The following is a 15,673-nucleotide window of genomic DNA, read 5'->3' on the forward strand; positions in this document are numbered from 1 at the left end:
AGGGGTTAGGGGGCTTTGGGGCGTGGCTGGTCCAGGGGGGGGAGGCGGGAGGGCGTTAAAAATAGCCTGGTATTGGGCAGGTGGGGTATGAAAAGCTCAGCTCTGGGGCTAGAGCCAGAAGCTGTTTTTTTCAGCCCTGGGGCTGCACAGGTAACTGTACAAAAAATCCATGGCCCAGTCTAACCTAGATCGAGTAAGTCTGATTCTGCATTGATCCAGGCCTTAGACAGGGTTCTGCAAGGAGGCGGGAGGGCGTTAAAAATAGCCTGGTATTGGGCAGGTGGGGTATGAAAAGCTCAGCTCTGGGGCTAGAGCCAGAAGCTGTTTTTTTCAGCCCTGGGGCTGCACAGGTAACTGTACAAAAAATCCATGGCCCAGTCTAACCTAGATCGAGTAAGTCTGATTCTGCATTGATCCAGGCCTTAGACAGGGTTCTGCAATTTTTAGGCTGGTCTGTGTGTGTGGAACTTCTGTACAGTTACGGCTTTAGATTGATTTCCAGTCACTGAGACCGAGTCGAACTGTAAGGTCCACACCAGGAGCGAACTAAGTTAGATCAGGTGGACATTTTGAACATGATCTAACCTCCCCTCCAGTGTTTGCACTTAAGCCCCCCATGACTTAGTCGTAAATAGGCACCTGGCCATTCAGGCTGGAGAGTCAAAGGTAGATGGGAGTGATGCTGGCCCTCTGTTGTTTGCTACTTGTAACAGAAGCTGATGTGCCTCAACCACATTAGCACAATGGACCATTAGGCTCAGGAGGACCTTTAACTTCACTTTTATGCCTGTGAGCTGTTGATTTTAATTGGCCTAGTGCTGGTTGTGGTTTGCCATGCCCTGTATCTACTTTTATTCTTTTCTGTTATTTCCTGGATTTTATTTGGATGTTGCTCGTAAATGAAATTTTAAGGTGTTCTATAAAAATTATATGATACCACTAAGTTATTTTTTGGTGCTAATCAATCTTGTTAAATGCACCCACTACCATTAAGAGTGAATGCATTCAAGGAGAGCGATATCTGACCCTCTCTTTTGGTTCAGTAGTACTTTTATTATAGTAGCAATTAGAGTTCACCAAGTGACTAACCAACCCTTTCACTATTTTAAGTGATAATATAGAGTAATATATCAAATATATAGGTATGTGGGATCTAGTAAGATTTCAAAAAGGGATTTTAAAGAGTATTAAAATATATGGGGCATCTCAGTCCTGATTTCCATGGCTCAAGTTATAAGATATGGTTTATAAGGAACAAATCAATATAGAGATATAAGGACCTAAAATATGCATTCTTTAACAGCACAGTGGCATTGGCTGGCTGAAAAAATCCATATAGATTACTGTCTGTGTCAGAGCTGGACTGGGCAGCCAACTGGTTAATGATATAATGTCCTCCAGTGATGGAGAGGAGGCTTCTTGGTGAAGAAAACTGAGGACATGGGCAAAAACCAGTTTTATTGAAATGTGCCCCCAGCTCTTAAAAGTCTGCGCTGGGATCTTATCTAAAAAATACCACACAGCATAGAGCTCATTTAACTGATGAAAAGCTATAGGTAGGAATCTACCTAAATCACGCTGGAAGTGCACTGCACAGTGACTTTTTAAATTCTGCCATTTTTTTGGTTCCACACACTCTGCCCCACTGCTGATTGGTTGAGGACCCTGGCAGTCCCACCACTTGCTCCTGATTGGCTGGGAGGCAAAGATTGCTGTTACTGGATCAAGGCTAGGGCTGTCAGGGTTTTGGAAAAACTCTAGGCAGATTTGGAAAAGGCCTTGTGAAAAAGGCATATCAGATTTATTAAATTGGACTTAACTCATTTTTAACTCATTACTTTCTTCCCCAGAATCATCACTGTATTTGCAAATAGTCTTATTGTAATTAACCACTTAAGTAAATGCAGCTAAGGTGGTATGGAAACGCTCCACTTTTTGTGTAGGACACATGTATTTACATAACTGGAAAAAAGCCTTGCAATACTATTTTTTACAATGCAAAGTTCAGTTCTTTATTTTTTAGTCTCTCATAACTTTTTCATTCTAGTACCATATTGAAGCCAGTGAGATATCAAGAACTTGATAGTGTTGCTTCAATATTGCATGTAAACCTAGTGCTTAAAGATACTTATATACTATGGCTGTTGTGCACACATGCACACATCTGTATAGATTTTGATTTAGATAACAAGCAGACCCTGTGAAAGTCTTCACTGCTTTTCATTTTTTGTAGTCATTCATGCCAGAGCTTAGAGACAATCATGAGTGAAAGCAACTATGATAGATCACGCTATAACTCAATATTGCAACTGTACATTAGATATTTACTCTCACATATTTGCTAGGATGGGAGCCTTATTACATTAAAATGAATAGTTATAATCCTTTCACTTAAGCATAGCAGGGTAAGGTAGGCCCGTAATTTCAATACTTCGCTTAGTTATTTGGGAGATATTTTCGATGTTTGCTTGAATTTAGTTAGATCTCATTTAGCCCTTAAAATATGATATAACTGTGAGAGAGTGTAAAACTTGCATATTAATACTAATTGTGAAGAAAACATTAGCATTTGAAGAAAAGACTATTTATATGCAGCAAGTAAAGCACAGCATGCTAGATGAAAAGGGTAGGGACTGTGTGGGTAACCCTGTACAATTGTTAGTTTAGTAATTAAAGCACCAGTCTACTGTAGGACTTACTTCTATTTTAAGAGTACAGATGGTTAACTTGTAACATTGCCTAGAGGCAGTAATAAAATCTTAAACCGTTTTTATGAGCAATTATAGGTGTCCCAAGCACCGACGTAAAGAGCAATTTCTGTTGAAATGTAGCCTTCTGAAACGAAATGAAAAAAAGTAGATTTTTAGATTTGCACAATTAGTATCTGATATGTTTTAATGCATATTTAAAAATGCATCTCAAGTTGAAAGTTTTAGGATACAAAACCTGTTTCAAGCAGAGTGGGTCTTGGTGATAATTGTGTTTCATCTTTTCTTAACAGTTTGCGAATTTTTATCTTCCAACCAATAGAGGATGTAGAATTTAAATAATTTTTGTCTTGTTTGGATCATGTCCAATTAGCTCATCTTGGCAAAGGCTGTTTCTTATGATATATTTGCTCAGAGCCTAAAATAATGTAGCACGTATGGAGTCTCTCTACATGTTACATATTACTGCCATATAGACAAGCAAATAATGAAAACCATAAATCGCTTAAACTCATTAATAATTTAAAAGTATGACATCTGCTTAACTGAGACCAGACACGAAAGTGTTTACCGAGGTTAAGTACCTTTGTCTCTGAAGAACTAAGTGATGGAGCAGGTTATCTCAAACATTGTGAAATTTACACTGATAATCTGTTTTTAAAAATACTCTAAAATGGGTTTGAGATGTTGATGGTCAGTGTGGGTAGATTTGCAATCCTGTTTATCCTTACACCTGTTTTCAGATTATACTTTGTTCTCTGTGCACCTTTCCTGAGAGTGGTATGACTCCAGCACTGAATGGTGTAGAGTTAAACATTTTTCAAAGCCGGTTTGATTTGCCTGCTAGGAAATTCTGTACATGCTGAAACCTTGATGGTTTCGCCTGCTTGATGAATAAGCAAGAAGAAGAAAGCAGATGGATAAAATCTGCCACACCTTTTGTGCACCTGCTGTACCCTCAGTTGATTAGTATGATGCAAAGGAATTTTTCTAGTGCAATTTTCCAGTTTCAGTAGTAATTCTCTTCATATTACCTCCTGGTTTTGATTTCTGTTCTGAAAGTTGCTTTCACTAAGAAAATGCAACTAATGTACCAGGATAGCAATCTACTGCAGCTGCTTTCATTCTCTTCTTTATATCCCTTTATGTTCAGAAATTACACACTTTGTTCTGGCTTCCCTGTCCTGGGGTGTGAGAAATCATGATCAGTGTCAAGAGAGTCTGGCAGTCTCTTTTTTCTCTATATACATGTTTGCCTGCTCTGAGTTTCATGATTTTGAGCCTAGTTATATGCTGAACTCAGTTATACTTTTATTTGTTCTATAAAGATAAATATGAGTCACTTTGTGACTATCCCAACTCCCGGTTGATGGTCTGTATAGATCCCATTTTTCCAGCAGAATGGAGATGAGGGCACTTGGGGGTGGGGGGGGGTGATTTTCAATTTGAAAAATAAATTATGATGCGTGTCTATGTAGTACGTCCATCTTAAACTATCTTTCTTAATGCTGTGATTATTCAGACCCTTATTTCTCTGTATTTTGTTGCTTAGGTATATCTGAAAAGTTCAGGACTCTACAGAAGTTCTGCTACCTCCTTTTTCATTGGTTGTATTCAAATTAGTGAACCCAACACACAATTCCATATGAGACATTTATTTGGATGTGGTCATTGCAATACTTAAAAAACGAAATGTTTGCATAAATTTGGAACAAGGAAGTCTTCATTCAGGCTCTTTTTTGTTGTTGTTTCTTTACAGGGACTTTCACCAGTCAACAAGAACAGTGGACTGCTTAATATCACCTTTAAATATGACAGTAAGTTGATCACCTACATGCACCACAAATAACAAATGACATTAAAGAGCCCTCACTCTCATTCCTACACAAAAAATAATTAAAAGTTTTAAAAAGTATTAGTAATAACAACATAGTGTAATCTGAAATATTTTTAATCTAGTTTAGTTTCTACCATATATGCTTTTTGTTTGCTTCAGTGGTTCTGAAAACAGGTTTCAGTGTCTGAATGTTGTTTTGGTTAGTTCTTGCATGTGCCGTAATTTGCATTGTATTTCTTTGTTTGGGATATGTTAAGTATCTAGGGCTGTGTCTACACTGGGAATTTATCCCTATTTTGGTGGGCATGGGCAAGTCACCAAATGATAGCACCACTGTAAACTCAATCTTCAGATAAGAAAAAAGCTCTCATTTATGGCAATGAAGCATAAACTCCATCTATGCAAATTGCAGCTATCCTTGTTGCATCAGGGACTGGTCATTGTTTGTTGGAATTGGGGCAAAGGTCTAATATATTAAAGCCTAGAGAACATACTGAAAACACGGAAAGTAATATTTTTCTTTATTCCCATATATCTTAGCTTATTCTTAATGACAAATTTATGAGTCCTTTGTTTTATGTTGGCATTTTTAAATGCTTAATTCTTTATCCTGAATTTCTATTATCTATCTAACTTTACATTCTTTCTTAAAGAAAGCCAGCTGGATTTATACCTATCAGATTCTAAATGGAATAAACAATCACTAGAAGAAGTATATGGTGTGTTAGTAGTACACAACCAATGATCCTCTGGATCATGGTTTACACGTAAGAGGTCTAGTCAGATGCCTGATGATCTATTTGTGGTTGACAAGCCCAATTCGAGAGCAACATGGTTTGCTACAAGTTTCACAGATCCATATGTTGTCTGAATTGGAGTCCAAGTTTACAGCCTGCTGCTTTCTTCTTTCTTGGTTTGTTTCCATCTTCTGGATCAAAGCCGCTTCATGTTGAGCTGCACCCAGTGCCAAATGTTCCCTTCGGATTGGACAGGATTCTGCGTGCTCCTCTCAGCTTTCTATGCTGATATTGAATGACTTCATATCATTTTTGCACACATCGTGGTACTGCCATAGAGGGCGACCCTGCTTTCTAGAACTGTCTTGAATCGCACTATACAAAGTATTCTTGGGGATATGGTCTTCTCCCATTCTCCTAACATGGCCAAATCCGTCACAACCTTTTCTTCTTGGTAGTGGTTTCTAAGTGTGTCAGTCCTGCATGCTTCAGTACCTCTGTTTGGTATTCTGTCTTCCAACTTTGTTTTCAGCATCTTATGCACACATCTCATGTGGAAGCTGTTCAGTCTCTTGATATGTCTGGTATACGTAGCCCATGGTTCTGAACCATAAAGCAGGGATGACAGCACATAAGTCTTGTAGATACATATCTTTCTTTACCTTAGCTGATAGTTACAGTTATTCTATGCACAATTCTGTAATAGTCTGAAATTCGTAGCTGCTTTTCCAATTCTGTTGATCATTTTAGTCTGAAGGTCAAAATTTCTGCTAGTTGTAAAACCCAAATAGCAAAAACTGTCAACAATACTGAGAGTGATCCTTCAGAGTGATGTCGGGTACTGTCAGTGATGTCAGAGGAGGGGTTCTTTCATCCCTTGGTGCATTATCACAGTTTTCTTGAGACTAATTGCCATCCTGAAGCTCTTGCATGATTCAGAAAATTTGCCCAAGAGATTTTGCAGGGAAGATTTACTGTGGGCAACCAAAGCTGCATTATTCGAACCAGCTCTTTCACTTTGGTTTTTGCTCTAAACCTTGTGATGCTGAATAAGCATCCATTTAGTCTGGTTCAAAGATAGTGATGTGTTAACTGAAGAAAGAAAAGCAGGAAATTTGCTGGGAGCATCTGACCCAAGTGGTCTTTCCTGCCCAAGTGCAGTGGGGCTGGACCCGATGATCTGTAAGGTCCCTTCCAGCCCCGAACAACTATGATAGTATGAAATAATCTTAGTCAGAGTAGAGACCCTCACCTGTAATTCACTAACTGTCATGTTTTTTCCATTAATTCTAGCACCAGGAACTGGTATTAACCAATGACAAGTGTTAATTTAGAATACTGGTGACATTGCAAATGATGTACACAAAGGAGACATTTAAGTTCTGCAGTACTGGGGAGAGATCCTCTGTATTAAGACTGAAAGTCTTCTGTAATGTAAAATACATGTTGATAATGAAGAAGCCAGCACACAATAAAAATCAGTGTTCTGGCTCAAATTTAAAAGGTTTTATTTGGTTGCATTCACCGTATGCATTATGAAGGTGTTAATAATGTTCAGAATGAGAGAGCATTAAATGCATGAAAAAAATGTTGCCAAATTTTGCCTGATTGAATTATTAGGTTCCCCACAGTAAAACATCAGTTACTATGTTTTATTTAAATTATTTCTCTCTCTCATTTTAGACTGTACTCCTTATTTGAATTCAGTGGGAAAACATGTGATTGGTGATGTGCAGAATATAACAATCAGCCAGTATGCCTGTTATGAACAAGTTGCAGTTCTAGTTCTGTGGACAGCAAATGCCCTGGGTAAGTAGTAGAGAAGAATTTTTAACTCCTTTCTTTGATAGCAATCTCAGGAGGATCAATATTAATTTAAAGTACCTTGAAAAACAGCTTTTGTTAATAGTCCATCAGGTATCACCTTAAAAATCACCTTCTTATGACTACCTGAGTCCTTTGCAAAACTATCTCTTTCTCTTCCTTGTTTTGCAGGTTGCTTTGCAAAGTGTCTGTGTCTGTTTTTGTGTCCTGCACCAATGTGTTGTATTTTAGGCTGTCTACACGCATTCAAATGATCTGGGAAAATTTTCACAGGTTGTTCTCCTGGTAGAAAAACTTACCCAGAGAACCCTGTACAGACGCTGAGTAGCAGAGAGCCTGTGGTGCTGACTACCAAGGAGCCCTAGAGCACCAAGTCCTATAGTCGGGGGGAGTGGGGGGTTGCTGAGTCAGTGACAGGGAGGTGATGGGAGGTCTGTTCGTTCCTCGTGGCCAGAGTTGTCTGGCCATGAATTTCTTGTGGCATGTTTCAGGCCTATTGTGGATGGGCAGGGAGCTATACTTGTCAGCACCAAGTGCTGCAATCCAGGCACTGGGGTCTGCTGGGTCCAGGTGTTGGGGTCTGGGTCAGCCAGTGCCACTTGCCTGAATGGAGCCTGGATCATTTGAATCCACAGTGGGTTTGGGTTTGGCTGTGGCTGAAAAAACTGGGAGAAGAACTTGGTCCCTATGTGCTTTGGGTCTGGGCTTTTCCAGCCTGTAGCATTTAGGGAGTGTAAGGGAGTGTGTTCTGCTCCCATCTTGGTTGGGACTGATGGCCACGTCTACATGAGTGGCTGACTGTGCAGTTGTTCCTGCACAGATATTTAGTACTCAGTTAACCAAGTAGTAGATGACTACTCAGTCTTGTCACTGCACAGTTACTTTTAGTTCCTACTGCACAGCAGCAATGAGCTACTGTGCAGTGGTCCGTTACTACTGCACAGTAGCGTTGCGTCCAGGTTCATGTCTGGAGCCGCTACAGTGCTGTAGCTTCTCGTGTAGACATGGCTACTGTCTTTCTGGATCCATGGGACGGGAGGAAGGGCAAGTCAAAGCTTACTGGGTTTCTAGAGGACTGTTCTGCAGCAGGTACCTGTACAGATGTTCAGTCTTCTGAGAGAGAATCTCCCAGAAGCCATTCCACTCAGGTTGTTCCCAAGTTATTTTCCTTGTAGAGCAGCTGTTTGTGCTGTGGGAGGAAAATCATGAACATCTATACATTTGTGGTTTCTCCTAGAAGAAGAGCAACTCTCCCTGGAGAAACCGAACATCTGTACACAGCTTCAGTTGTGTTGAATGGGTAATTGCTGAAGTACTTGAGGATCCCATGGGACAAAAGCTTCTATACAAATGGAAAAGGTTATTCTTTAATCACAGACATGTGTAACCTCAAAGCCAGGGATCATTAGTATCGTACCTGATTGCTCACAGTGGCCTCCAGTCAAATACTTTATATCTGAGAAATGCAAAGATTAATGTTCCTGGTGTTCACTAAAGGACACTCCCTCTGCGCTGAGCAAAATTGTATGCCCCCACTTACCCTTGCAGATCATTTTGTCTCATGTTAATTAAGGTTCTGAACAAAATAAACTGTATACACATGCTTGTTTTCTTTAGAAATATGTATCTGCCTAATAAAGCCCGTAATGTAATTTCTTTTAAAATATTTTAATGCTTTTAAAAAAAAAAAAAGAAGAAGAAGGTTGCAATACCCAATGAAAAAAATTCAAAATTAAGAATGAAAGGGCATTTTTACACATGCTGTGGGACATGATGCTGGATGCTTTAATTAGCGAGCTGCTCTAATTAAAAGCATCTCTGTGTCACATGCATCAGCATTCCTGTGCTGAAAAAATGGCTGTTGGGCACTTTGAACTAAAATTCATTGAATGTGTTTTATTTCAAAATGCCCCACTGCCATTTTTCAGTGTGGGAGCGCACTGGGATGCTGATACATGTGATGTGGAAGGCTGCTGGAGCACGTCAGTCTCCATGCTCCAGCAGACTTGATTTAGAGTCTGCTCTGACGCCCTGGATTTCCAGTGTGTCAGAGCAGGCTCCGTGTACATGTAGAGCAGTCCAAAATGCTTTCGTCACTTATTACTTCTCTACATTTCCATCAGAATTTCAACATTGTTAAACTGTCTCAAAAAGTTTTTAAAAAAAGTTACTTCTCAGAATTGGAAGTATCACAGTAATCTACAGCTGAAAATGCTCATTAACTTAATGGGACTGGATCCTCAATGCTGAAGATTGGTGTAGTAATGTAAATAATTATTTATGGACTTTATATAGAAATACCTGTTGAACCTTTTGGTATCCTTCAGTCATACAGCATAAATCCTGTTTAGTATTGTGATTAATCTGTACTATGGATTATTGCAGAGTGAATATGAATATGTCAGATTGTCATGACAGTAATTACTGTATGTCTTCAGTACCACCGTTCCAGTCTCAGTCGTTTCTTCTTTAAAGGATAGACTCTTCATTTGGATCAAATGAAAATAAATAAATAATACAAATAAAATTAAAAGCCTCAAGTCATTATGATTGGATCTTTAATATGTGCAACAGTAAAAACAGCCAGTCTTCTGAAAAGTTAAATACTTTTTTTTTTCTTTATTCTTCAAAACAAAATCCGATACTTACAAATCCTGGAATACAGGAGTCCGTGATGGTCACAGTGACCATTATAGTGCTAAATATAATGAACACAGTGACAATCTTAACTCTAGAATTAGTGACCATATTCCACTCTCACTGAAGTCAGCAACTGCAGTAGAAGTTGATTTGGGCCCTAAAATAACCCCAGTATAACACGAGTTGATATGGAATGTCCATACCAGACTGAATTCATATGTTACTTAAGTCTCCTCAAAAAGTTTTAGAAAGAAAAGAAACCTTCCCCAGAGCTTGAGTCACTTTTGCACACTGATAAATCATGCTGGCATACCTAAATTAAATAACTACATTTATGATAGAAAATAATGATTAATTAGCAGATATTAAAGAAGAATGAGGGAATGATACCGAAAGCTTTCAATAGTGCAGTGTTGCTGAATTGGTAATCTACAGCTGCAGCCTGACTGAATTAAATAGCTACAGAATACAAAGCTTGGTGTTCTCTCTTGTAATGATCAGAGGTTAATCCTTTTGAAAGCATCAAGACAGGACTGAAGTTGAAGGATCTCAGGTGACAGGGAGACCTGACACTTCTCTTTCATGGTCTTCAAGCTAGCACAAACAGTGCTTTTGTTCCACTGAATATTAAGAACATGTTGGTCAGGCCATGGACCTTTCTCTTGTACAGGTTCTAAAACTTTTTCATATTTGGAGGGAAAAAAAGAGGTTAATGGAAAAGCATGCATTAGGGGTTTTTAAACATGCTATACAGTTGCACTAATCCATTTTGGTTCATGTACAAGTGCTAAAAGCTAATTGTGTGTTACTTGAGTAGAATGGGTACAGTTCCGGTTCCATTTATAGATAATGGAAAGTATTCATTGGTATGAATAAGGAGTCATTCCTCTGTTGCCAGTGTTTCTGTTATCCCATTATATTAGACAGAACTAAAAAGGTCATCACTATTGCAACTGACCACTTTAGTCCAATGGTTTTACAAAGGATAAGAACACAGTAGGGAAGTGACATTTCCAGGATTTGTAAACAAGTGCATTATTCTTGTTTTACTGCTAATAATGACCATATGGAACAAATACTGTATAGCATTTTACTACAGATGCTGCTGCAGATGATTTTATTTGTTTGTATTGTGATAACACTCAGGGTGCCCAGCTGAGAGGAAGGCCTCTTTAAGTCTAGGCACTGTACAGATGCATAGTGAATGTCCAGAAGAGCTTAAATTAAAAGTAGTCAGAAAGGAAAATGTGGGAGAAAAGAGGGATTGACATGCAACTGACAGATGTTAAGGGATAAAATCATTTAATGTGAGCATAAAAAAGGATGGTGGGGAATGATTTATGTAAGGACAATTGTAATATGCTTAAATTACATCAAACCCTGTGAAATGTGTCTTGGAATGTTCCATTAAATGCCTTTCTGTTTGCAGGGATTGAATTTCTGAAAGGGTTTAGAGTAATACTTGAGGAGTTAAAATCAGAGGGAAGACAATGTCAACAAATGGTTTTAAAAGACCCAAAGCAGCTCAACTCCAGCTTTAAAAGAAATGTAAGTGATGCACTTAAGAAATATTTCATTTGTCTGATTCTGCAGTGTGATATTACATATATTATTAAACCTTTCTTTTGATAAGTTTTTTAGTGTAGAACAATTTGCATACTAAAAATGTATATATTCTTAATTATTAACTCCAGGACAAATCTACTCTCCTCCTTCCTACCTACAGAGGCTCTCCTGATTGTGGCACCAGTGATTTCACTTCAGTGAGGGCCTTAGTCTGGGGGGTTATACTGTAGACCTTCATCTGGAGAAATGGTGGGATCTTCATCGCTGGGGTTTTTTAAGGCCAAGCTCAAAAAGCCCTGGCTGGAATAATCTAGCTGAGGATGGTCCTGCTTTGAGCAGGGGGTTGGACTAGATGACATCTTTCCAACCCTAATTTTCTATGATACTATCCCTACAGCAGTGCAGAACGCAGCAGTCTGGGGCCTCCTGCTTGGCAGTGCATAGATAGCGGAAGTGGCCAAATGCTGCCTAATGGCTGTATATAGTCTTACACTAAACCAATTTACCTTTTTGAACCAGTTAGTCTCTAAGGTGCCAGTCCTGTTTTCTGCCCAATTCAGATTAACACAGCTCATGGGCAACTGGTGCCGCCTTAGCCCACGGCCAATCTTGCTGCCTGGGGAGACCCCTGCGGCTGATCCCGCGACAGCCGATCGCTGAAGCCACTTCTGGGAGTGGCTGTGGCTGCTTTGGGAGCGCCTGCAGCGATCGGCTGGCTCTTGCACGTGCACCCCCTATGCATCGCCACTGACACGGCTAACTATATCTCTCTAAACCACTGTTTCTCAAACTTTTATTATGTGGAATGCACTTTTTTCTGGATTAAAAATGGCAACACACTTGACTCATCAGTCTGCAGACTGGATCTGGTCCATGAGCCTGATCCCAGTGGATGGGGCTGACCTGTATGGTGTCCCCTCCAGCCCATTTTTGGAAACACACTTCTGCCACTCCTACAGCACACCCTTTAGAAATCACTGCTCTAAACCAATATACAGTAGAAGGGTAAAGGGGAACATAAGCTCTCCAGAGCATTTGTCAGCAGGTGAATCAGTTATATTGTATAGTCTGTCCTCTCTTGTACCAGTATAGTAGAGCCAAACCCCTGTAACTATATACCTGAATGAAACAAGTTTAAAGTTGCAATGCTTTAGCTTCCATTTAGAGTGGAATAGAGCAGATAGATGAAACAGTTAAAGTGGATCACTGTAATCATTTGTCTGCCCACGTCCCAAATCACGTAATTTCTGTTAGTGTCCCGGAGAACTATGGGCTTGCTTTGAGAGAATATATTTTTAAATGCCCAGGTCCAATGACTTAAAAATATCACAGTCTTTTTATATTTTTCTAGGGAATGGAATCTCAGCCTTTTCTAAATCTGAAGTTTGAAACGGATTATTTTGTAAAGATTGTTCCTTTTCCTTCCATTAAAAATGAAAGTAACTACCACCCGTTTTTCTTCAGAACTCGGCGTAAGTTATCTTCCCAATCCTCCTTTCTCTGCCTCTTCCCTGCAGAAGTAGATACCTTGTATTAGGAACTCAGAAGAGGAAGTGTTTTAAGGGGGTGTATGTCTGAGAAAAGATAGCACCTGATTTCATTTTAGGAGGGCAGCTGGATTTGTAAGTGAAATGAGTTTAGAAACCACAGATTCGTCCCTAGTGGACAACAATCCACATTACAAACTGCCAAAGAGAAATGGACAAAATAAGTAGTCTGAGCAGAGGCATGCAGCTAACCCTCATGGACAACAGATTTACTGTAAGGTTTCTTACAGTTTTTTTTTGAAGTCTGGATCTAGCCATGCTGAAGATAGGGTACTAGGCTAAATGGGTCATGGGTCTGATCCAGTGTGGCAAAAATCACATTTCTGTAAAGACTGAGTTATCTCTTCTGCTTTAGTAAGCACAGCTTGCCCAAGTTACTAGCAGGATGTTACAGATAAGTTCCCACTGGTTTTGAATTTGAGGTCACAATTTTAAAAACTGGTCTAAGGATACAATCCTGATGTATCTTCATGTATGTAACTATATAGGTGATCTGATTTTTCCAAAGTATAAGGTACTTGCCAACTCGCACTGAAGTCGACAAGAATTGCTGGGTATTTGGTAGCGTTGGCACTCTGGAAATTCAGGTCACTTAGGGCTTGCCTATATGGGGAAATTCACATATCTTTTCCAGAATAACTATTGCACCATAGGTGTATGGAGGTTATTCACCAAATGTGTGCACTTTATTCTAAAGTAAAAGTGACTATTTTGGAATAATTACTTAGCTCACATAGAGTAATTGTTCTGGATGGGATAGTTTTATTCTGCATATAGACTGAGCTATTATTTGGGAATAGCTATATTATAGTAGAAAGTAGGGGTGCACCAATAAAGATTTTTTGGGCCGATACTGATGGCTGATTAAGGAGACAAATCAGCTGATACTGATCTGATTGCTGATATGCAGCTCAGCAGCTTGGAGAGCAGCATCTGGCTGGTAAGTCTGTGGCGGGGGAGAGAAAGGGAAGGGGGCGGCAGATTGAGGCCCCTGTGATGAGTGAGGGGCTGGGGCTGGGGCTGGGGTAGGTGCTGCCCAGCTGGGGCAGGGCATGGAATAGAGCTGCAAGAGGCTTGTTTGATGGGGGGGCGGATCCTGCCATTGCACACACCCCCAGGGGAGCCATGGGGGTCATGTGCCCCTCGGATCTGTGCACAGGGTGAGGGTGGGTTGCCACTGCAGGCTGGGGCAGGGGCTAGGTTCTTCCTGGTGGGTGGGAGTTGGGCTAGGTCTGCGCTTGGGGTGGGCAGCAGTGGTACTGGTGCAGAGAGGATGTTATGGGGTGGGTTACAGCCATCCCGAAATTCACCATAGTCCCTCTCCCAGTACTGCCGCCACCTGCCCCAAGCGCAGCCCTGGCCTAGCCCCCACACTGGGAAGAGCCTGCAATGCCCCTGGCCCCAGCCTATCCTCGCCCCATGCATAGATCCAGAGGCATAGACACACCCCCATGGCTCTCCCAGGGGTGCATGTAGCAGTGGGATTCACCCTCCCCCGGATGAGTCACTCATGGCTCTGTCCTGTGCCCCACCCAGGCTGTGCAGCACCTGCCCCAGCACAAGCCCCACTCCCTCCTTCATTGCAGGGGCCTCAGTCTGCACCCCCCCCACACACCCCTTTCCTTCCCTTCCCCTGCTCCTTCCCCCTCAACAGACTTATCAGCTGGACACTGCTCTGCAAGCTGCCAGGCTGGCCACATGCATGCTGCAACTACACACATACATGCAGCATTTATTGGTGACATTATCAGCCACATCAGGCAATAAAAGCCGATCACCGATAATGTTAATTTTCCTTTTATCGGTGCAAATACGATATGGACTGATGCACTGGTACACCTCCAGCAGAAAGCCATTTGAGAACAGTTATTTTGGAATAGCTATGTTGGTCAGTTTCCTTCATGGAGGCAAGTAGCTAAATGTAAGCATAACAACCTAAATTTAGGTACACTTTGTTTGGAAAATCTTGACATTGATCTTACGTCCACAAAAAGCTTCCACTGTTCAGGATTTTTCTGTCTAAAATGCTTTAAAATTATTTTAGGATAAATAAGCTTTCTAAACTTTTTCAGCCCTTTATGGTTATGCTGACTAAAGTAACATTTTATCCTTTCAGTAGCACTCACTATGTTTATTAGTTCAAATAAATACAGTGGTTATGGCTATATTCATTCACTCTTGCTCATTATGGTTTCCCCAGTACCTGTCTTATTAAGCACTAATATTTCAAGTGATCCTTTTTTTTTTTTTGTATATAAGAGTTGAAGGTGACTTGAGTCATGGCAGATGAGCTGAGTTTACTAAATGATGGCTCTCCCATAACCAAAATTATAAAATAGCTTCCATGTTTTTGCTTCCTTTTTGCCACCTTTTACTTTTTGGAGCAAAACATTTGAAAAACATAATTTTATTATTAAGATTCTTTTTCCATGTGTTTGTAGCCTGTGAATTGTTGCTGCAGCCAGAAAACCTTGCCTGCAAGCCCTGTGAGTAAAATGTAATATTTTCCCATGCATGTATGTTACAAAACAGTTATTATTCTTGAAATAGTAATCTGCCTGCCCATAACGCTCTGTCTTCTAACAGACTGGAAGCCAAGGAATCTGAATGTTACTCAGCAAGGTTTTAACATGCAAGTATCTTTTGATCATGCACCTCACAACTTTGGGTTTAGATACTATTACCTCCACTACAAACTTAAGCATGAAGGACCTTTTAAACAAAAGACTTGTAAACAGGTAAGCCATGGGCTTGTTGAAGAAATTAAAACATATTTAACAATTTATGGTATGTTAAAGTTCTATATTATCATTT

The 15,673-nt window shown here is 40.2% G+C and overlaps 1 protein-coding gene across 3 annotated transcripts in view; it reads left to right on the plus strand.

Moving 5' to 3' along the window:
- The first annotated feature begins 4,472 nt into the window (after window positions 1-4,472).
- The window catches only part of IL17RD (interleukin 17 receptor D), a 28,844-nt gene continuing 17,643 nt past the window's right edge, over window positions 4,473-15,673 (plus strand). For 2 of the 3 annotated variants that reach the window (XM_025211606.1, XM_025211605.1), the window contains exons 1-5: window positions 6,972-7,091; window positions 11,176-11,294; window positions 12,664-12,784; window positions 15,301-15,345; window positions 15,446-15,597. In XM_025211606.1, coding sequence (XP_025067391.1) covers window positions 11,247-11,294; window positions 12,664-12,784; window positions 15,301-15,345; window positions 15,446-15,597 — 366 coding nt within the window. In that variant the 5' untranslated portion in view covers window positions 6,972-7,091; window positions 11,176-11,246. Of the gene's footprint in view, window positions 4,526-6,965; window positions 7,092-11,175; window positions 11,295-12,663; window positions 12,785-15,300; window positions 15,346-15,445; window positions 15,598-15,673 lie in introns of those variants that run through there. The other variant, XM_025211607.1, reaches the window with a different exon arrangement.

The sequence above is a fragment of the Alligator sinensis genome, unplaced genomic scaffold, assembly GCF_000455745.1.
Source record: "Alligator sinensis unplaced genomic scaffold, ASM45574v1 scaffold1308_1, whole genome shotgun sequence".
In the NCBI taxonomy this organism is placed as follows: Eukaryota; Metazoa; Chordata; order Crocodylia; family Alligatoridae; genus Alligator; species Alligator sinensis.